Here is a 24112-nt window from a genome sequence, read left to right on the forward strand (position 1 = left end):
TCTTGGTCTTTTGCAGACTTGATTTTCCTGATTTTTAGACTTACTAGTTTGTTAATTTCTACCTTTATTTTTAATCTATCTTCCTTCCTGCTTTCTTTGGTTATATTTTGTTGTAAACACCTCTTGAATTACATGATTATTTCAATACTTTAAGTCTTTTTTTTTTAAAGGATTCTTTTAAGATGATAAAAGCCTCTTTTGAATACTACCTTGATTGTATCACATGTGTTTTGATATGAAATGCCTTCATTGTTATTCATTTTAAAGAAGACTTTTAAATTTTGGTTTCCTATTTAACCTGAAGGTTATTTAGAAAAGTAGTTTTGGAAATATCTAGGTGGGCCATTTTTTCCTTAGATTTTGTTGTTAATTTTTCACTTTGTTCCATTTTGGATAGATACTTACCTGTATTCTGTATAATTATTTCTTTTCTGGAAATTATTGAGATGTGGTCTGTGGTTTAATACGTATTTCATTGGGATAAGGATTCCTATGTGTCTGTTGTATCAAATTTCTTAGTTATTTCTATTTGTTTTGACACCTGCATTGTATCCTAAAAATAATATGTTCTGTGATTTATTCTCTTAATGAGGGACATCTAGCTTACCTAATTTTTTTTGTTTTGCCAGCATTAAAAAAAACCCTTTTGTGAACATTTTTGTACATTATATCTTTGGTTAAAAGGGAATATTTCTGTAGGATAGATTCCCAGATTCACATACATACATAGTCACACACCAAACTAATTGGAATAATTCTAGGCATTCAAAGATTTAATCTTATACATAATAAATAATAACATATCCTTAATTTGTTTACATCACTGTTATTTGGGGGTTTGGTCTATTAGTCAAACCCTGTCTGAATTGACCATATGCCAAATAATACAGCATCAAATGCTTTTGTTTGTCTTCTATCCGCTTCCTTTGTCCAGGTCCAATTTCTGTTAGTTTAGTCTAGGACTCCAGATTTTAAAAAATATGTAGTATCTTTCAAGAATTATATTTGACATTTTCAGTGATTTTTAGTCATAGTATCAGTGATTGTTTTGACTTCACAGTGTTTGGTCTCTTGCATACCCCCAGCTCTTTTACCATGATCTCCATTCTTCTTCTTCTTCTTCTTCTTCTTCTTCTTCTTCTTCTTCTAATGTTTATTTATTTATTTTGAGAGACAGAGAGCATGATCAGGGGAGAGGCAGAGAGAAAGGGAGAGAGAATCCCAAGCGGGCTCTGTGCTAAGCAGCATAGAGCCTGACATGGAGCTCAATTTTATAAACTGTGAGATCATGACCTGAGTCCAAATCGACTTAACCAACTGAGCCACTCAGACACTCTATAACTTCTCCATTCTTAGTCCTCATTTTGATTCACCTCTTTTTTTTGTTTTTTAATTTTTTTTTAACATTTATTCATTCTTGAGAGTGAGACAGAGCATGAGCAGGGGAGGGGCAGAGAGAGAGGGAGACACAGAATCTGAAGCAGGCTCCAGGTTCTGAGCTGTCAGCACAGGGCCCGACGTGGGGCTCGAACTCATGGACTGCGAGATCATGACCTGAGCTGAAGTCAGGCGCTTAACCGACTGAGCCACCCAGGCACACCTGTGATTCATCTCTCTTTAAAAAATTTTTTTACCATTTATTTATTTTTGAGAGACAGAGCACGAGTGGGGAAGGAGCAGAGAGAGAGAGGGAGACACAGAATGCAAAGCAGGCTCCAGGCTCTGAGCTGTCAGCATGGAGCCTGAGGCAGGGCTCGAACTTGTGAACCACAAGATGATGACCTGAGCTGAAGTCCTGAAGTCGGATGCTTAACTGACTGAGCCACTCAGGCGCCCCTTGATTCATCTCTTCATTGGCTAAATTATCTCTTTAGCTTTTTTCAAGAAGATCGTATATACTTGAATATACATTTATGTGGCTTTTGCATATGAATGGCATCTCTGGCAATATTTATTTTTTATTACCTTAAGAAGTTTTGTTTCTATGTCATGCCGCTGTCTTTCTATTCCTCCTCTCCTAAGGAAGTAATTCTTCTTCATTTTCTTTTTAAAAATTTCAGGTCGAATATATAAGCATTCTCAGCAACCTTTGATTACATATGAGAAACATAATGTGACAGACTATCCAAAGAATGTGGGAGGCTCCCGTTCTTTATTTCTTCTGAAGGCTCATGGTAAGTTACCTGTATAGCATTCTTATGTTTTGTGGAATAAATTTACCTGATGGCTCAGTGCTGGCTGGATTAGGAATGGTACTGAGCTTTATTTATTTATTTATTTATTTATTTATTTATTTATTTATAAATGTTTGTTTATATTTGAGAGAGAGCATGAATGGGGGAGGGTCAGAGAGGAGGGTAGACAGAGGCTCTGAAGTGGGCTCTGCACTGACAACAGGGAGCCTGATGCGGAGCTGGAAGCCATGAACCGTGAGATCATGACCTGAGCTGAAGTCGGATGCTCAACCCACTGAGCCACCCAAGTGCCCCAGTAGTGGGCATAATTTAGCAAAATGTTCATAAGTCTTCTATGTTCAAATATTAACATTTGCAGCTAGCAGCGTCTATCTTAATGTTTGCAAATTTTTATTAAAAGTAGAGAGTAGGGATCATTCAGTGGTTTTAACCCTGGCTGCACTTTAAAATCACTAATGGAGCTTGTAAGACATCTATAATTTTTCAAGAGTGCCCTAGTTGTTTCTAACTTTAGCCAGAATTAAGTATCACTGGGTTAATCAGTTTAATTTTTGTGAGACCTTAATTATGACATTTATTAAAATAAAGGCTTATAATAGAAGAGTGCTTTGTGATTTTGATTATTTAACAGTAGTTTAGTCTCAAAGATACAGTTTTGTTGAACTGATCAGTGTACAAAGTATTTGAGGGTATACAAATTACTCAGTGCTATACATAAATATTGTATACTTAAAATGATGAAATTAACTATGTTGGAAGAGCAGTCGTCTAAAAACAAGGCTCTGGTTCTACAGATAAAAGTTTATTCCATTTGAAAAGTAGCCTGTTTTATTTTCGAAAAGATGGGATTTAAAAGTAGGGGAATAGTATAGTGTATACTATACTATTCTTCAATACTAGTATTGGGTGGGGGGATATTTCCTTATTTGGTATATTTCCTTTATATTCTTCAGTTATTCCTTCCAGTAGAGTTTCAATAAATGTCATCATAGTTAAGCTTGAAAATAACTTTATTATTGATAATTTGCTTCTAGTAGTAGCTCCAGTTTGACAGTAATGGGATTCACATGTAACATGCCTATTTGTTTTTCATTGTTTATTGGAATGAGAAGTGAGAAGGTGCTGAGATACCTGCAGAAGGGCTGTCTTAGTGTAATGGTTAAGAGCACAGTTGCTGAAGCCAGAGTGGGTTTGAATCCCGACTTTGTAACCTTAGGTGTTACTTACTTAACTTCACTATTCTTTAGTTTCCCCAACCGGTAAAGGCGGAATACTAATTGTGACTACTTCATGGGATTGTTGTAAACATCAATTAGATTAATACACGTAAAGCTCTTAGTGCCTGGCACGCATTAGGAGCTACGGAAGTTTCGCTATTAGGAGTAGTGGTGGTGGTGGTAAAACTATGATATATAGGGAGTTGTTGGGCTATGCTTACATTCACTGAATGTATTTTGTTCGCTGTTTTCTATGTTCTGAGCACTTGGCTTGGTCATGTAAGAAACAGCTTGGTTTGTGATGTCAACCATTCTATTTTTTCACCCACAGGTGCTTTAATGTTTGTGGCATGGATGACTACTGTTAGCATAGGTGTGCTCATGGCTCGGTTCTTCAAATTTGTTTGGGCAAAGCCTGTTTTTGGTCAAGCAGCTTGGTTTCAGGTAGGTGGGAGAAAAAGCTTCATGCAATTTCCATATTCTTTAAACATTGCAACATGAAAACTTATGTAGTATGTTTCTTTTTCTTTCTTTCTTTCTTTTTTTTTTTTTGGTGGTTTACAGTTGTAGTTTTGGAATCCTAATAATTTCTTCATTTTGCCCTTTGATTTCCTAACCAACTGAAAATAGACATAAGATACTTGATGGAGGTCAAAATAGAGACAGCTTTAATGAGGTTCAGGGTGGATTAGAGAATGTCTCAGGGCCATGTGCATTCATTCCTTTGTAACATAGACTTTGAGACACAAAAGATCCTGACTTACATGTCTGTTTGGCCAAGGGGAGAGCCTGGAAGAACGTTCACTTCCTGCACTGAGTATAGATGAGTCAAGGAGGATAGGAAAGCAGAAGAAAGAAATAGTGGGGGTTAATGCATTTCTAAGCAGGGATCTGTCCTGGTTGTTGCCAATGAGTGGTTAGACTGTTCCTAGCTCACTAATCAAGATCATCTATCTCCTCTGTGTGTAGGAAGAGGAGCCAGAAGTGTTCCTTTTCATGCTGCACCTTTGCATGGGATGAGGAAGCAGTCTCCTAGTAGAAAGACAAGAGTCAGTAAGCACTCCTCAAAACAAAGGAAAACAAACTGTATCTTTCATGTGTCATGGAGTGTAGATAGTTGCACGTATAGTGGAATATTAGTAATTATGTGTTGAGCTAGAATGTACACATCTGCTTTTGAAAAAAAATACTGCTTATTGAAACAGTTTTAACTTTATAAGGGGTATTCTTGAAACTTTATATTCATATAAATTTGTAGCGTTTAAAACTTTCCTCATCTAACCTCATTTCTCACTATTGGCTGGCAGAGTCAATCTGTTTTATTTGTCCTTACTACTGCTGTGTGCTTTGCTGCTGTCTGTCTCTGCCTTTGGCTTCTCTGTCTTTCTCTCTCTGCCTCTGTTTCTCTCTCATCTGTTCGTGTGGATATTCCCAACTGGAAAATTCTTTGTGTCGTTGCTTTACCAATTCAAATTCTCCACTGCTTTTAAAACTATGATGTGTATATATATGGTGTGATATGTAGAGTGATTATATGTCCTTTCCCTGGGATAGTTTTGGTTTGCACCATTTATCCTGGCATACTCAACTGTTACTCCACTCTCAATATTCTCAGGATTTAGACAATGAATTGACGCTTCATATATGTTTCTCTGATCTACTCAGTTGTTTCCTAAGCTCCTTGGGAGACAGCTCTGTTTCCTTGCTATCTCATTGTATCTGGTAGAGCACTGTGCTTGGTGGTGGTACTTAATAAAGGAAGGAAATGAAGGACTTGGCAAGTAGGTGTGCTCTGTGTGTGAAATATCCATTCCTGCTGCTCGTGCTGGTGAAGTCTTCGCAAATGCTTTGGAACGATGGGCATGGCAGCTTAGAATTTTCTTTAAAGTTCATTTAGTAAAATATTTTAAAACTCACTGCAAACTGTGATTAGATGTCAGTCAAATGCATGCCTTCAGGGAATCTCGCCCCATGATTTTTTCCCCACTCTTATGCCAACTACTTTCACTTACATGGTTGACTGTCTTCTCATGGTGTCATTTCACCCTTGCAGGTACATCGGACGCTCATGCTCACTACTACTGCCCTCACCTGCATTGCTTTTGTTCTGCCTTTTATTTACAGAAGAGGCTGGAGTTGGGTAAGTATCTCTTCAGCAGGATGTTTTTTTTATATAAATTCATTTTGATGACCAAGGAGATTGCTGTTTTATACTCACATGGATGGGTAAAAAGATATTTCTGCATACATCTCTCTTCTTTCCTTTTTTAATCATCTGGTGACTATTCCAGATGGCTGGGGGTCAGGGACAGAGCTAGGATGTTGTTGTGGATAACTGGGTAATGAAATACATTTTTAGGCTACATCAAATGTTACATATACTCTACATAGCTTGGGTGAATTTTCTCACTGTGGAGTGGTGAAAATTCAAAGTGTGATACCTAAGGAATGTGAACACTGTAAGTGGTTTTCTCTAACTCACACTATGATTACCACTAAGCTAACATGAGAGCCAGGATATTTACTGGTATGTTCACTGGTGTATCTTAAGCACCCAGAGCAGATTCTGGTACATAGTAGGTCCTCAGTAATTATTGAATGAAGGGGTAAGGCTTACTGAAAACAAGTGATGTACCCAAGGTCAGAACCTGTGCTCTTTTGTAAAACTTTTCCAGTTTTACAGCCAGTCAGAATTCAGTATCAAAATTCAATACAGTAAAACCTTGGAATGTGAGTAACTCATTCTGTGAGTGTTCTGTAAGACAAGTAGACATTTCTAATAAATTTTAACTTCACAAATGTGCGATGTCTTGTAATACAAGTAGCACCTGATGCGGAATGTCACATGATCACCACTGAGCCGATGATTCTTGAAATTCGCTTTGATATACAAGTGCTTTGGATTACAAGCCTGTTTCTGGAACAAATTATGTTCTCAAACCAAGGTTTTACTGTATTTCACTTTGGGCTGTTGCCGTAAGGGCAAGACTGATGAATCTTGGGTCACTAAGAAACCTCCCTCCTGCTTTTTAGGTAGTTTCTAGATTGGCCGACCTATTTTTTAAAGGAAGTTCTTAAGATTTTCTGATATGAACTTTATTTTATGCAGGTATTTGGGTCAAGGGTTAATACTTATTATATAAACTCTGTAGTTTGCACTCTTTGCAGTTTATGATTAGGAGAGTATAAAGGGAATAGTATAGTAGCAACATCACAGGCTTTCTGAGAATTGAGAGTTAAATAGCTGAAAGTACTTAGGCTAGTTTCCTGTGCATTCTAAGCAAATACAAGAATTTTGCGGCAGTTGCTACTGTTGTTTTATGAGATAGAGGCACTCTCCTTCTCCATGGTCCTGGTTCTCATTTTATCGTGTATAACTGAGTCCATGGCTTGAAAGTGTTTTTCTAATGTTCTTTTGTCAGCTTATTGTTCCTGTTTACCAAAGCTTCCTATCATGGCTTGGAAACCACTATATCCTTCTTCTAGATCACAGATTTTAGAGTCTACCCAAGCATGGCAGTCAGTGACAACAGACTGTAATATTCCCCCATCTAAACATGTCACAGGTTAGAGCATCTCCTTAGTCCCTCTCTTAAGTTTTTAAGTGGAAAAATTGTGCTAAATGCTAAATGTGCTAAAACTGTCTGCTCTTTTGAGCAGATATACAGCGTCTCTAAGAGAGGGGTGGAGCCGAAACTGTTGAGATACTTTGTTGATGGTCTTTTCTCGGGTTAGACCTTCATTCCGAACAGAGGAGATAAGATGTTAATGCAGTGGCTATATAGGCTATTCATTTAATCAACATTCATTGAGTGACTAAAGTTCTATTAAGCACTTGAGTTATAAGGAATCATATATAGAACCTTCATCTCAGGAAAACACAGAGGTCTGAACAAATAATTACCATACATTGGGATGATTGCTCCTGACATGAGGATACTAACTAGTCCTGGGTGGGGTGTACTGGTCTGGTGTTGGTGATCACCTAACATCCTAATGGGGGAGAGGCAGCGCTCCGCATGGCTGCCACCACCACCATTTACACACTGTGTGGCGTTGGACACATCGCTTGATATCTCTAAGTTTCGGTTCCTCATTTTAGAAATGGGATATTGATCATATGACTTCACTCATATGAGGACCTTAAGATGTAAAACAGATGAACATAAGGGAAGGGAAGCAAAAATAATATAAAAACAGGGAGGGGGACAAAACACAAGACACTCTTAAATATGGAGAACAAACAAAGGGTTGCTGGAGGGGTTGTGGGAGGGGGGGATGGGCTAAATGGGTAAGGGGCACTAAGGAATCTACTCCTGAAATCATTGTTGCACTCTATGCTAATGAACTTGGATGTAAATTAAAAAAATAAATTAAATAAAAAAATTAAAAAAATAAAGGTGGGATATTGATAACTGTCAAGCATTGTAGTGAGCATTAGTAATAATGTCTATCAAGTATGTGCTTGGTATAAAGTAGGCACTCAGTGAATGGTACCTATTATTAATAATAAATGTTTAAAGCTACAGAAAAACACTAAGAGTACATCTGTGTGCATTCTTTTTAACATGAGGATTTAAGCTGATGGGCGAGATCGAGATTATTGCAATGATGTAACTTTGTTCAGTATGCAGGTTATCACCCATACCTTGGCTGTATAGTGATGGTTTTCGCAGTTCTTCAGCCTCTTCTGGCAGCCTTCAGGCCACCTTTATATGACCCCAGGTATTTATAGCTTTTTAAAATTTTTTTTAAATGTTTATTTATTTAGTTTGAGAGAGAGAGAGAGAGAGAGAGAGCATGCACATGCACATGGGAGAGGAGCAGAAAGAGAGGGAGAGAGAGAATCCCAAGCAGGCTCCATGCTGTCAGCATAGAGCCTGATGCGGGGCTCGATCTCATGAACCACGGGTGAGATCATGACCTGAGCTGAAATCAGGAGTTAGACACTTAACAGACTGAGTCACTCAGGCACCCTGAGTACTTATCGCTTTTATATATAAATGGCCTTAACATTATTTGGCAAACTAATTCCTTTTTAAGTGAAAATCCTTTGCACCTTATGAAATTCAGTGATAAATTATATTTACTTTAAAAGGTTTTAAAGCGTATTTCAGATATCTAATTCTCAGGTGCATGATTTTTATTCTCTTGGGAATTAATTGTAGTTCTGTCTCTTTTGAGAATACTGATTGGTTCTTTATTTGGTAGAAGGCAAATGTTTAACTGGACGCACTGGAGTATGGGAACAGCTGCTAGAATAATAGCAGGTAAGTAATTGTGATGCCACTTATTCATATATAATTGCTGGTTGTTTATATTGCAAGTTGTAATTTGGATTAAATGATTTTTAGATGTATTGGTAATTCGAGTAATTGGTTGTTGAGGGGAAATCAACCTTAAACATTGAAATCCAGAAAGTAATTTCTAGAGGGAACTATTTAAGTTGTTATTTCAGTTTTAAGTTTAAGGTTTTTTTTTTTTTTTTTTTAATTTTTTTTTTTCAATGTTTTTTATTTATTTTTGGGACAGAGAGAGACAGAGCATGAACGGGGGAGGGGCAGAGAGAGAGGGAGACACAGAATCGGAAACAGGCTCCAGGCTCCGAGCCATCAGCCCAGAGCCTGACGCGGGGCTCGAACTCACGGACCGCGAGATCGTGACCTGGCTGAAGTCGGACGCTTAACCGACTGCGCCACCCAGGCGCCCCTAAGTTTAAGGTTTTTAAAATTGCTTTAAAACTTTCCTTCTAAGACTTTTTTTTTTAGCATTTGCCTTTGCCAGCAGAATAAGCAAGCTATGCTAATGGCCAAATGCTCAAGTTGAGGGTCATTTGTGAGTTGGGCTGAGGTGGGCTGTCTGCAGGTCTTTTCCATGGGGATGGTACCTTCCAGGGAAGGTGATTGTCAAAAGTCAAGCACAGTTATCCAGTATATTTTTACGTGTTATATAATAAATTCCTAAACTGACATCTCCTACTCTCACATTTCTGTAGTCTTTGGGGGTTCTTCACGGAGGGAGGAGTATAGTTAGCAATGATTTCCATACTTTTCTCCCTTCCAATATTGCAGACTTAAAGCTTTTTGGAAAGTTTGAGTGTCTCTTTTTAAACAATTGGTGGATCATGATTATAATTTCCCATCTGACCGTTTCTAGTCTTACAATAAAAAAAGATTAAATTAACTATTTGGTCTTAAATATTAATCTAATTCATCTCATAAACTCTTACTGTGTTTTAGTTGATATAGTTCACACACGTACATACATAATTATCTCTCTTGGTGGTGACTACATTTGAATTTATATATTTTTCTTCTAAATGTAGTGGCAGCAATGTTCCTGGGAATGGATTTACCAGGACTGAACCTTCCTGGCCCATGGAAAACCTATGCAATGACTGGATTTGTAGCCTGGCATGTTGGGACTGAAATTGTCCTGGAGATACATGCTTACCGACTTTCTCGAAAAGGTAGCCTGCTCAAAAAGCCATGTTACGTAGAATCACTTTTATACAAACTCTTGGAATGTAATTAGTTTCTAGATACTAGTGGTTGACGCTTACATGATAGCTCACTGAAAATGTCTGTGGTGATTAGTCAGTGTTAGAACTCGTGGAAATATTCTGTCTTTGTGTTTTATACACATTAGTATTAGAATTTGTGAGTAAAAAGGGGAACGATTTTAGGTTTTGGGGAAGAAGTCTTTTTTCAGTAAGTACTTTTTATTTTGATGCTGGTCTGAAGGCAGTACACACTGAGATTCCTGAATGCGTGGAGCTGAGGGAACCCAGAAACGGAGGAAGAAGAGCTGCCCAAAGTCAACAGAGGGCAAAGCTGCAGACAGATTTTACCTGTTTGATAAATGTGCTGTGTGCTATCACTTAGGTTTTCATATACATAATTTATAGCTGCCTAACTAGGCAGGCTAGATAGGAAGAACTTACTTTGCCCAAGCTTTCTGGTGGCAAGGTCCATTTTGGTTTTGGTGCCAAAGATATCTGTAGCCATTAGGAATCAAGATACCTATAGCCATTAGGAGCGGACAAATTAGTAGAGAGTGGGTGGTGACATTCTTTAAAAATTTTTTTTATTGTTTTTTTATTTTTTGAGAGAGAGAAAGCAAGCTGGGGAGGGGCAGAAAGAGAGAGAGAGAGGAGAATCGGAAGCAGGCTCCAGGCTCTGAGCTGTCAGCACAGAGCCTGACGTGGGCTCAAAATCTCAAACTGTGAGATCATGACCTGAGCCAAAGTCAGAGGCTTAACTGACTGAGCCACTCAGGCACCCCGAGAGTGGGTGACATTTTAAACTAGCTTGGTTTCTGGGCTGTGCCCTTTGTATCTTATTTAGTTTCCAACCCCCTAAATGGTAAGTAAAGGTGGCCTTCTAAAAACAAAACCTCTTTGTTGTGAATCTAGGAGCTTTTCAGAGCCGAGTAGTAAAAATCTATCCTGCCATTTTTGGTCCTTGATAGGGTCACATAGATGGGGTTTTTGATGACCACTGAATTATGGTGTGCTGTTTAAAATACATATATACTTAAAATGTGGTTTGTTAAGACACTGATATGGTGTTTATTGACCAAAAGAGGCATGTTTTAAGTCCCTTGACAAATGTGTGCTGTAGCCAGTCTGTCCCAATTTGTGAGAGCCTTATATATTCAGGAAGTTTGTAATGCCTAGTAGCTTGAAATGGGAGAATATATACCCTGGAAATCAGCAAATGCTACACATCACTTTTTTTTTTGAGAGTTAGTTTATTGGCATACTCACTGGCCTCATAAACTTATGTTGTTGTTCTTGACAGTTGAAATATTGGATGATGCCAGAATTCAGATCCTTCAGTCATTTACTGTAGCTGAAGCAGAAGTAAGTACTCCTTTTCTTACTTATTGACACAAACCTTAATGATAGTCGTTTCTTTCTTTCATATCTCAATTTTTCTTTCAGGGACATGCTTTTAAAAAGGTGGCGTTAGCAGTTTATATCTGTGGGAATGTGACTTTTCTCATCATATTCTTATCTGCAATCAATCATCTATGAGCAAGCAAAGACCTTGGCTTTGCAGACCAGATGATAATTATCATTAAGCCAAAGAAACTTGAAGCCTGTACCGACTGCCTGGAACGTATTCATGAATTCTAATTTGGAAGACCAGGCCATGTCTGTAGAGGAATTCCGAAGTATGGTCCTTAGGGATCAGCTTTCAGCAGGGTCCTATGGATTCGAAAAAGGATATCAAGCCTTTGTGTGTGATTCTGAGTGTTACCAAGGAAGGTTGTACTTGAGGAGAAGTGATTATCAAATATTTTCTATGATGAGATTTTTAGAATGTTAGCATTTAAGAAAATAACTGTTTGGAAAGGCAGAAATGATGTCATTCGGATGAAATGGGGATTCTATTAAGGTACATGTATTTTGGGCTATAAAGGTGCTGTGGTACTTTAAAGAAACCATCTATACTTGTTTATCAGGATGGTTTTTCTTAGGACTTTTTGTGAAACTATGTTTTCCAGTACAGTGTTTTGGACATGTCCTTTTTTCTGTGTGTTCTGTTACTTCTCTGGTAAAGGTGGAGGTGGGGTTAAGATTGTATTCACATTTAATTATATATGAATATTATAATTTCTTTCTTAGTGATGAAATGCAAGTATGCATCTTCTGCTTAAGACTGTATTTATATGGGCGCCTGGGTGGCTCATTTGGTTAAGCCTCCGACTCTTGATTTCAGCTCAGGTCATGATCTCATGATTCGTGAGTTTGAGCCCCACACTGGGCTCTGTGCTAACAGCGCCTAGCCTGCTTGGGATTCTCTCTCTCTCCTTTTCTCTCTGCCTCTCCTCTGTGCTGCTTGTGCTCTCTCTCTCAAAATAAATAAATAAACATTTAGTAAAAAATACTCTATTTATATATTCAGTAAAATGATATTTTATATGTGAATTGTTTTGAGTGTAAGATTCAAGTCCTAGCTTTTGGAGATTGTAGACTTGCATTTCAAAATTAATAAAATTTACCCTTGTAAATATATTTAAGAGCTACTCTCTTTCTTTGTGGTAATAAATAATATGGGTGGATCTTTTTTGTTAGAAGTTCCTGATGCTGTAATGAATAGAACGTCAGTGTTGTTTTCCTTCTAATCTCTTTTTTTAGTGGCTGGGTTTCCTATTTGCTACGAGGACTTCTAACCAGTGGGTGGCAGCATAATACCAAAGTACTGCTTTGTTTCTGTTTCATTGTGCTGTCACTCATTTCTAGTACTTGGATAATACCATGGAGTGGCATTTCCCTTAATTCCGCCAACTCTTAATTTGTATTTGAAAAGTTTCTGCCTTTTTTTTGGTGGGGTAAGGGGTTTGGGGTTGTGAGTTAGAAACTGAAATTAGGGACTGTTATTATTTTTCCTGGTTACATTTCTGTTTGTTTTCTAATCATGATTATTTGTAACAATTGCTTGATAGTTCCCTTTACATTCATCTGACTCTGTAACAAATGAATATAACTATTTTAATCAGAGGAAATAAACAAAACTGGACATTGCAAAAAGCAGCTTAGGAAGGCATATTTTATCTTTTAGGCATTCTTTCTGATTATGTTATAGTATCTGCTTGGTCTGAGGACCTAATTTGTATTTGGTGTTAATAATAGCCTTAGCTGTGTATCCTATTGTATCCTACATCTTTTATGGGGTAAAATGATATGGAAGTTTTATTTTTGTTCCTTATATAAGTGTTTATCATAAATAGCTTAGGGTTGAGATGTGAATCTTCTGTGTTCATGGTCTGTGCCAGGCTACTTACAGTTTCAATTTTTTTTAAATAGTTTCATTAATTTTTTTTAGTATAGGAAACTGTATACTAAAATATTTTCCTCCAGTTTTCAATTATAAGGGGCTTAAAGGTTAATAAATTTTAATACAAGTTTCTTTGTACATGACAAAGAAAAATTCTTTTAAGGGGAAAATGAACCTGTTATGTTTGGTTTTCAAGTATATGGACTTACTGAATTTCCAGCACCGAGGTTAAGATATTTTAACTTTTTCTTTTTAACTGGTTCATCTTTTCGCACTATTTTGATATATCATCAATTAACATATAGAATTCTCCAAAAAGTCTTTAATCTTGATAGATGCCATTTTATTAATACCAAATTATGATTTTTCTGTTTATGAATTGTTAATATCCACAGATTGAAAAATGCCTATTCTTCACTCCTGTCATCATTTCTTCTTGTTTTTGTAATAAAGTTTTTTTTAACTTCCTTTGCTAGGAGTGATTGTTAAACTAAATGCCTTTAGATCTTCATCAGTGTTGCTGCTGAAGTTATGATCAAAATCAAAACTTTTAAGGGTGTCTGAGTGGCCCAGTTAAGAGCTTAAGCGTTGAACTCTTGATTTCGGCATAGGTCATGAACTCTCACAGTCTTGAGATTGTAGGGCTCGTGCTGGGTGTGGAGCCTGCTTAAGATTCTCTCTCTTGCGCACCTGGGAGGCTCAGTTGGTTAAGCGTCAGACTTCTTGGCTCAAGTCATGTCTGTCAGTTTAAGCCCTGCATTGGGTGAGCTTGTGCCCCACTTCCAGTGAGCACGAGCCCTGCTTCCAGTGAGAGCACAAGCACACTTCGGTTGAGCGGGAGCCCTGCTGTGGCTGAGCATGAGCCCCACCGCTTTGGTTGAGCGGAAGCCCTGCTGCGGGTGAGCACGAGCCCTGCTTCGGTTGAGCGGGAGCCCTGCTGCGGGTGAGCACGAGCCCTGCTTCCAGTGAGCACGAGCCCCGCTTCCAGTGAGCACGAGTCCTGCTTTGGTTGAGCTGGAGACCTGCTTCTGGTGAGACCTGCTTCTTTTTCCCTTCCCCTTCCCTTTCCCCTTCCACTTCCCCTTCCTCTTCCCCTCCCCCTCCCCTCCCCTCCCCTCCCCTCCCCTCCCCTCCCCTTTGCTGCTTGCTCACTTGCACCCTCCCCCCCCAAAAATATTTTTTCTCTCTCTCCCTCTGCCCCTCCCCTGCACATGCACCCACTCTCTCAGGAAAAAAAAAAATTATGTTACCTTCCTTAATATGGTTTCCATTATAAGATGAAAATAAGTAATGTTTTTTGGAAAAGATGAAACAAATTCTAGAAAGTTGTGGTCGGTTAACATTCACAACTGAGGCTGTTTTTTGCTTTTATTATTTTTTGCTCTGTGGAAGCCAATCTTAAAGGCAAAGGTAGCCTATGGCATAAGTAATCAAATAAATGAATTAAATTCACTTTAGTGCTTACTTGGCTTCTATCAGGATTTGTAATGTGTGAATTGAATATCACTTCTGATATTCATCCCTTCCACATCCTGCCTCCAGTCCAGGATGCGGTGAAAATAGAGATGCCGACTGGCAGCTGATGCCAACTAGGAAGCTCTAGGGGTGCATGTAGCTTTTGGCTGAAATTTTATTTATCTCTATACTCTGGTAAAGCAGAAAAAAAAAAAAGAACAAAGGTTCTTGTTTAAGATAAGTCATTATAGGTGGGAATGAAAGATAGGATTCTTCTAAGCTCTTTTCAAATTTGATTAGGATACACACTGTTCCAATCCATTTGCGGCTTCTTTCCTCTTTGCCCAGTAGCCAGGCTCATCTGCATCCAGGTCACTGATGGTCATGGTGCTGCCTGGAATGCCCATTTGTTTCCCCCCTTCTAGCAGAAGCTTCCTCATTCTTGGAGCCTTCCCTGGCTCTTCCTTCCACATGGGTCTCTCTTGACCACCGTTACAAGTGGCATGGTAGTGGGCTAGGAGGCAGCCGATACTGTCAATTCAAAGGGACTGGGAGTTTGGGGATGGAGTTGGGAGACTTGCATATGCATGTTTGTATTACAAGCTTCCTGTCCTTGGGCAAATGACTTATCCTCCTTGGACCTCATTTCTTCATCTGTAAAGCCCACCTCACAGGGCAGTTGTGAGGAATGAATGAAGTGATTCCAGCAAAAGGTGCTTTGTACACGTTGTTGATGATGTTGTTGCTGTTTGGTTACAATGTTAAACTTTAGTCATTTTTACAAATGAAATGTGTATTTTTGTTTTATAAAAAGTTTTGATGTTCACCTTGAGAAAAATATGCTCAGTGAAATAACCAGGTGTAAATGGACAACCATTATATAATTTTATGTATTTGAAGTACCTGAACTTGTCAAATTCATGGAGAAGAAAGTAGAATGGTGATTTTCAGGGGCTGAGGGAGAGGAAGGAATGGGGGGTTAGTGTTTTAATACTTTCTGTTTGGGATATGAAGTAGTTCCAGAGATTGATAGTAGTGATGCTTGCATAACACTGAATTCATCTAAAAGTGGTTAAAATGGTATATTTTGTGGTATGTATATTTTTACCACAATAATTTTTTTTTTGATATTCATAGCAGCACTATTCACAATAGCCAAATGGCAGAACTAGCCCACATGTCCATCAACAGATGAATGGATAAACAAATTGTGGGACATACATACAAGAAAATATTATCAGCCATAGAAAGGAATGAGGTACTGATACATGCTATAATGTAAATGAACCTCCAAAATGTTATACTAAGTAAAAGAAGTCACATGTAAAAGGTCACATATTATAATTCCACTTATGTGAAATATCCAGAATGAGTAAATCCATAGAGACAGCAGAGTGGTGGTTGCCAGGGTCTTGGGGGTGGGGGAGGAGGGAATGGGGAGTAACTGCGTACTGGGAATAAGATTTTATTTTGGAGTGATGAAAATGTTTTGGAGATAGAGGTGATAGTTGTACAACGTTGTGAATGTGAGAAATGTCACTAAATTGTCCACTGTAAAGTGGTTATTTTATGTTGTGTGACTTTCACCTCAGTAAAACAAATATTTGTCTTATTACTGCTTTTGGATTATACCTTTTGGTGGAAAGATTTAGGGTTTTTGCTGGCTGTAGAGTTGGTATCAGCTTCATTATTTCATTATCAAAGAAGTTAATGTAATTTTATTTTATGCTTGGTCATATACCTCTAGTTTAGGGTGGAGTAACTTCCTAGAACATATCTTTAGAAGTATATCTTCATATGATGTCTTATTCATGTGTAAAAGAAATTGTTACTGTACTCTGGGTTTCCCATAAGGACCTAAGCACATTTTTGATTTGTAATCAGACACTGATATATGGTAATCAAATTCTTGGGATAAGAATTTCCTGAATCCATACATTTTAAATATGTACTGTCAATAATGGCTGATAATGCCAATAATGGCTGAGTGAGATCCTGCCAAACTGAGTCTCCTCCAGAAAACTAGTGTAAACTTCAAAAAGTAGTTACTTGAAGGTCCTGAAAAGTGAACTGAAGTAGGAGGATGCTGGTGAGGAGTCCACACTCAGAGGAGGAAAATTATTTAGAGTGCCCTGTTTTCAAAGTTTTTAGCTGTGGGGCAGTTGTAGCCAACTGGCTGTGGTGCTAGGTGGCAGTGCATAGGAAACCAGAGAACTGATGGTTGGGCCAACTGCCACCATCAGGGGGAGGGACAGGATGATCTTGGAAAGAAAACACAAGAGAAGGGATTCCAGTTCCTATTTGCCCACAACTCTGGTTGACCTCTGGATGTGTTCACATACATGAAGTGAACACAAGCAGTTAGAGCAAAGAAAATGAGTAGTTGACCTCAGATTGGAGTTATAACACAAGAAAGAGTTTGCAATCTAACCCAGTTAATTGCCTGCTAAAACAAAAGAAGCAACATCCATTGGAGAAAAATAAGAGAATCCAGTATGTTTATAACCTAATATTTTATGATGTACAGATGATAACCCAACATTACCTGACTTAAGAAGAACCAGGAAATTCTGACCCATTCTCCAAAGCAGAGGTTAGTTGACTTTTTCTCTAAAGGGCCTGTTAGAAAATATTTTAGGCTTTGTGGATCACATATGGTCTCTGTAGAATATGTGGTGTTTTGTTTGTGTTGTTAGTTTGTTTGTTTACAAATCCTTCAAAAATGTGAGAAACCATTTTTTAACATGAGCAATACAAAAGTATACAAAAACAGGACGTGGGATAGATTTGGCCTGTGGGCTATAGTTTTTCAACCCATGCTCTAAAGAAAGAATAATCAATGGAGACCAATTTCTTAGATGATTAGAGTCAAGAAATAGGATTTTTAAAAAATGTTTATTTATTTATTTTTGAGAGAGAAAGCACAGTGGAGGAGGGACAGAGAGAGAGAGAGAGAGGGAGAGAGAGGGAGACACAAAATCTGAAGCAGGCTTCAGGTTCTGAGCTGTCAGCACAGAGCCTGATGTGGGGCTCAAACCCATGAACTGTGAAATCATGACCTGAACCAAAGTCAGATGCTCAACTGACTGAGCCACTTAGGCACCCCATGAAATAAGGATTTTAAAGCATCTATTATAACTGTTCTCAATGACATAAAAGAAAATATACTTGCTGTAAATAAAAAAAGATGCACAGAAATAGAAACAGTATGAAAGGACCATATAGAAATTGGGGAGCTGAAGAACTAAAACTATTTGAAAAATCCACTGGACGGAATTAATATCAGAATGGAGATGACACAGAAAAGAACTCATGAACCTGAAGATAGATGAATAGAGATTGTCTCATGTTTTAAGAGAAGAAAGAAAAAATTTTGGGAAAGAATTAAACAGAGTTTCAGGGACCTGTTAAATGATGGCATCTTTAGGTATTACCTAAGGAGAGGAGAATCTGAGGAGATAATGACTAGAAAATTCCCAAATTTGTTAAAAGGCTTAACTTTACTGACTCATGATACAGAAAAACAACTTAAGCAAAAAAAAAAAAAAAAAAAAAATCATATATATATATATGAAGGCAGTTATTCTTTTTAATATCATGGTCAAGCTTTTGAAAGCAAAAAACATAGAGCCAATCTTGAAATGAGAAAGAGAAAAAGGAAGGATTATATATATAGGATTATATATATATAACCAAATCATTTGGTTATATATATATAATATATATATATATATTTGGTTAACATCTAACATCTCATAGGAATCTATAGAGGCCAGAAAGAGTGGAATAGCATCTTTAAAGTTGAAAGAAAAAGTCATCAAGGATTCTATCTAAAAAAAAAAATCCTTCAAGATTTAGCACAAAGTGAAGACATTTTTTGGGTGAAAGACAGCTAAGAGAATTTGTTGCTAGCACATTTGCAGTATAAGAAATGCAAAAGGAAATTCTGCAGGCTGAAGAGAAGGGATACTAAATGAGAGCATGGATCCTCAGAATGGAATGAAGAACACTCAAATGAATTTACCAATGGCAAATATTGGTAAATATAAAATTCTTTTTGTACTTTTCCTACTTAAATTCTTTATAATAAATATGTCCGTTTTAAGCAAACAATTGAAAAATACATTGCTTCAATGGGTTTGTAATATATATGGATGTAATATAATAACAAGTTAGTGTAAAGAATGGGAGGGGATAATAGACCTATATAGTTGTAAGATGTCTGCATTTTATTTAAAATTATACAGTGTTACGTCTCCAGAGGCAAGAGAAAAGCAAAAATGGAATATTGGGACCTCATCAAAATAAAAAGCTTCTGCACAGTGAAGGAAACAATCAGCAAAACTAAAAGGCAACTGATGGGAGAAGATATTTGCAAATGACATATCAGATAAAGGGTTAGTATCCAAAATTTATAAAGAACTTAACAAACTTGGTACCCAAAAAACAAATAATCCAGTGAAGAAATGGGCAAAAGACATGAATAGACACTTCTCCAAAGAAGATATCCAGATGGCCAACCAACACATGAAAAAATGCTCAACATCACTCATCATCAGGGAAATACAGATCAAAATCACAATGAGATACCACCTCACACCTGGTAGAATGGCTAATGTTAACAACTCAGACAGAAACAGATGTTGGCGAGGATGCGGAGAAAGAGGATCTCTTTTGCACTGCTGGTGGGAATGCACACTGGTGCAGCCACTCTGGAAAGCAGTATGGAGGTTCCTCAAAAAATTAGAAATAGAAGTACCCTGTGACCCAGCAATTGCACTACTAGGTATTTATCCAAGAGATACAGTTATGCTGTTTTGAAGGGGCACATGCACCCCAATGTGTATAACAACAACCAACCATAGCCAAAGTATGGCAAAAACCCAATGTCCATTGATGGATGAATGGGTAAAGAAGATGTGGTATATATATACAATGGAGTATTCCTTGGCAATCAAAAAGAATGAAATCTTGCCATTTGCAACCACGTGGATGGAACTAGAGAGTATTGTGCTAAACGAAATTAGAGAAAGGCAAATATGATTTCACTCATGTGAGAACTTTAAGAGACAAAACATGAACATAAGGGAAGGGCAGCAAAAATAATATAAAACAGGAAGGGGGACAAAACATAAGAGACTCTTAAATATGGAGAACAAACAGAGGGTTACTAGAGGGATTGTGGGAAGGGGATGGGCTAAATGTGTAAGGAGCATTAGGGAGTCTACTTTTTTTTTTAAATTTTTTTTTTCAACGTTTATTTATTTTTGGGACAGAGAGAGACAGAGCATGAACGGGGGAGGGGCAGAGAGAGAGGGAGACACAGAATCGGAAACAGGCTCCAGGCTCTGAGCCATCAGCCCAGAGCCCGACGCGGGGCTCGAACTCACGGACCGCGAGATCGTGACCTGGCTGAAGTTGGACGCTCAACCAACTGCGCCACCCAGGCGCCCCAGGGAGTCTACTTCTGAAATCATTGTTGCACTATATGCTAACTAACTTGGATGTAAATTAAAAAATAAAATAAAATAAAATAAAATAAAATAAAATAAAATAAAATAAAATAAAATAATGCAGTGTTAGTTCTTCGAAAGTTCTAAGTTCTAATGCAAATAGAATGCATATTGTAATTCCTAGAGAAAAAAATAGGACATATATAAAAAGTCAATAGAAGAACTAACATGGAATTCTAAAGTTATTTAAATAACTTAAAAAGGTAAGAAAGGAAAAATAGGAGCAAAAAACGGGATAGGGAACAAATAATAAAACAAATAAATAAAACAAATAAAAAAAATAATAAAACAAATAATAAAATAGGCCCAAACTCAACCATAGTAATAACTACATTAAGCATTAGTGGACTAAATACTCCAATTAAAGAGCAGAGAATGTCAGACTGATAAAAAAGTAAAAAAAGTAAAACCCATGATGTGATTTAAATATAAAGCGGTTGGTAAGTTGAAGCAAATCAGTGGACGCTTACCATGAAATAGTAAGCATGAGAAGGCTGAAATGTTTGTGTTTGTACCAGATAAATTCATTTCCACCCAAGAGTATTATCAAAGATAAAAGGAGCCCTTTCTTAATGACTAAAGCATTCATTCATCAAGAACACTACAGTCATGAATATGTATGTGCCTACAAACAGACTTCAAAACACATGAAGAAAAAGTTGACAAAATTAAAGAGAAGCACTAATTCATGATATAAAACACTCAACAAATGTGGATAAAATCATCTAAGAAAAACTGACAGTTAACATCATACTTGATGGTGAATGACTGAACATTTTCCCTCTAAGATCAGAAATGAGACAAGAGTGCCTGTTTTCACCACTCTGCATCACCATTGTATTGGAGGTTTTAGCAAGGGCAGTTAGGCAAGAAAAAGAAATAAAAGGGACCCAGACTGTAAAGGAAGAAGTAAAACTGTCACTTTTTACAGATGACATAACCTTATCATATATGTAGAAAATTCTAAGGAATCCAGTAACTATTAGAATAAATGAGTTCAAGAAGTTTATAGCTGCAGGATGCCAAATCAATATACAAAAATCAATTGCATTTCCAAACACTAGCAATGAACAATCTGAAAGTGAATTTAAGGAAACAATTCCATTTACAATAGCATCAAAAAGAATAAAATAGGAATGGGGTGCCTGGGTGGCTCAGTCAGTTATGTGTGCACTCTTGATCTCTGCTTGGGTCTTAATCTCAGGAATGTGAGTGCAAGCCCCATGTTGGGCTCCCTCCACACCAGGCAGGAAGCCTACTTAAAAAAAATAGTAATTTTGGGGAAGTGGAAGACTGGCACACTGAAATCTACAAAATATTGTTGCAAGAAACTAAAGATCTAATGAAATGGAAAGACATCTCATGTTCAAAACATTTATGGGTGTACATCAAAGGCATACAGGAGCCAACCGAAATGGCCCAAATTGAAACAATTTGAGCAGCAAATTGTGTTGAATTGGATTATAACTCAAATACAAAGTAAACATTCATGAGTCCATACTGGTTTAAATTAATGATTGAAAATAAATAAATGAATAGATGGGAAGAAGAGACAAATCTGTGCAAAAGATTTGGAAGTGATTTATATAGATACTCTGCCTTCAAGGAGAAGGAGCCTAACTCCCTACTCCCTTAAGTGTGTAGGCTGTGCATGGTGATTTCCTTCCAAAGCATACAGTATACGAAGGGGAAGAAAATAACAATTTTACAGTGGAGCAACCTGACAAACACATTAGCTGGGAGATCAAGGGCAACATCATCAGTAATGAATCATTGAAAGTATGTACCCTTGATATGATGTGATGAAAATGTCACTTTACCTCTGTGATCTTTCTTCTCCAAAATTCACAGCCCCACTCTAATTATGAGAGAAACATCAGACAATTTGCAATAGAGGGACACCCTGCAAAATACCTGACCAGTAATTTTCAAAATTGTCAAGGTTATCAAAAACAAGAAAAATCTAAAAGGAGCCTAAGTAGATACGATAGTTAAAAGTAATGTAGTTTTCTCTGTGGGATCCTGGAACAAAAAATGGACATTAGGTAAAAACTGAGGAAATCTGAATAAACTATGAGATTTAATAATGTATCATTATTGATTCATTTAATTATAACAAGTTTACCATATTAATGTAAGAAATTAGAGGGTATGGAGTATGTGGAAACTTTGTATTATCTTCTCAATCTTTCTGTTAATCTAAAACTGTTCTTAAAAACAATGTCTAATGTAGTTATCTGTGGAAACAGTGACTCCTGAGAGTGTGTGTCTCCTTTTAGGGACAGGGTGAAATCTTTGTATAAAGGATTGTTGCATCTTATTAGATGGAAACAGTTGTTTTTTGGTTTCTTAAATGTTCAAATGTATGTGTAAGGATAAATCTGGAAGCTGAGTAGAAAAATGGGTGGAATAGGGTGACTTGGGTAGCTCCATTGGTTAAACACCTGACTCTTGATCTCAGCTCAGGTCATGAGTTTAAGCTCCACATTGGGCTTGGGCCCCACACTGGCCATGAAGCCTACTTAGAAAAAAGGGGGGAAAAAAGAAAAAGATAAAAGAAAAATGGATGGGCTGTGTTAGTGTAATGCTTCATCTTTTATTTTAAAGTTTATGTTGAGAGAGAAAGAAAGAGGACAGGGGAGGGGCAGAGGGAGAGGGAGAGAATCCCAAGCAGGCTCTGCACTGTCAGGACAGAGCCCGACATGGGTCTTGATCCTACCAACCAGGAGATCATGACCTGAACTGAAACCAAGGGTCAGATGTTCAACCAGCTGAGCCACCCAGGAGCCCTGAGGTTTCGTCTTTATCTTCACCATTTAATGCTTCATCTCCAAATCCATCTTATGCCCTGCTTATGATCCTGACCCTGCCTTTGCCAGTTGACGCAATGTTAGGTTTGCCAATAGAGGGTGCTGGAGGGCTGCTGCGAGGCAATAGTGCAAGGCACCTCACTCCCATTTTTCAGTTTTCCTTCCTTTTCACTGAACACAGGAGTCAGTGGATTGGTGTGTGGGATAGTACAGCCTCACCTCAGCTGCCTGGACTGACCAGCTTCAGCTTTGTACTCAGGCCCCCTTTGCCCACCTGGCAGCCAATTCCACAGCAGCTCCAGCTTCACCCATAGGTAAAAGACCAGCTCCAGCCTTCTGTATCCTCTGGCCATGCTGGGCCACTTCTATGCACCAACACTGGCCCATGCCCATTGGGAAGGGGCCAGAGATCTGCCGGCCAGATTCTGGCTCATGTTGCCTGAGGCCAGCTGGTATTACGCAGTCCCTCCTTGCAGACTACATCTCTTCCTTTCTGAACCATTAGTTAATTCATTCTTTATTGATCACTTACTAGGTGCCAGGCAGTGTTCTAATAAACACTTGTGTGCAAACAAACAAAAAAACAATGCTTTAGTCACAAGGATGGCAGACCTACAAAAGAATGTGCAGATGTGACAAGTCACTTATGGTAAACTCAGAGCCATGGGAGGGAAGGAATGGGACCATTGGATAGGGTGTTTGTGTTGAAGTGTCTCTGAACTTTGAACCTCCAGATTTCCCAGATCCCAGTCTCCTCCAGGAGAGGAGCTGTCTCCTGCTATAGAACAACTGCCCTTGCAAACAATCCATCTGAGGTTGATGTTTGGCAGGTTTAAGCTTGTCCTCATTAGGATCTGCTTCTTTACCTCTCATTACTTCCACACCAGTAACCAAGATAAGGTCTCATCATAGCCTCAAAAGAGAAATTCAGTTTCTGCTCTGAGAGGAAACAGACTAGTCACTGAAGGACTTGCAAGACCTGAGTAAAATGCACTGGTATGATCCAGGGAAGATGTGTGAGGATGGATTTTGAGAGCGTTAGGTGGAGGGCAGTACAATAAGGCAGAGTAGGAGAGAATTGGCATAGGAATATTCTTCTTCAAATTAGGGTTTAACATCTTGGCAAGAATACTTAGA

General features: G+C 38.0%; 1 protein-coding gene across 1 annotated transcript in view; it reads left to right on the forward strand.

Moving 5' to 3' along the window:
- The window catches only part of FRRS1 (ferric chelate reductase 1), a 34846-nt gene extending 22709 nt beyond the window's left edge, over positions 1-12137 (forward strand). The window contains exons 8-15 of the mRNA XM_047084511.1: positions 2061-2174; positions 3744-3856; positions 5466-5552; positions 8040-8137; positions 8624-8682; positions 9738-9881; positions 11215-11276; positions 11358-12137. Coding sequence (XP_046940467.1) covers positions 2061-2174; positions 3744-3856; positions 5466-5552; positions 8040-8137; positions 8624-8682; positions 9738-9881; positions 11215-11276; positions 11358-11450 — 770 coding nt within the window. The 3' untranslated portion in view covers positions 11451-12137. The remainder of the gene's footprint in view (positions 1-2060; positions 2175-3743; positions 3857-5465; positions 5553-8039; positions 8138-8623; positions 8683-9737; positions 9882-11214; positions 11277-11357) is intronic.
- Positions 12138-24112: the final 11975 nt, after the last annotated feature.

This window comes from Lynx rufus, unplaced genomic scaffold (genome assembly GCF_022079265.1).
Source record: "Lynx rufus isolate CCGP_SWC_20201006 ecotype Redwood Valley unplaced genomic scaffold, mLynRuf1.p SCAF_2, whole genome shotgun sequence".
In the NCBI taxonomy this organism is placed as follows: Eukaryota; Metazoa; Chordata; class Mammalia; order Carnivora; family Felidae; genus Lynx; species Lynx rufus.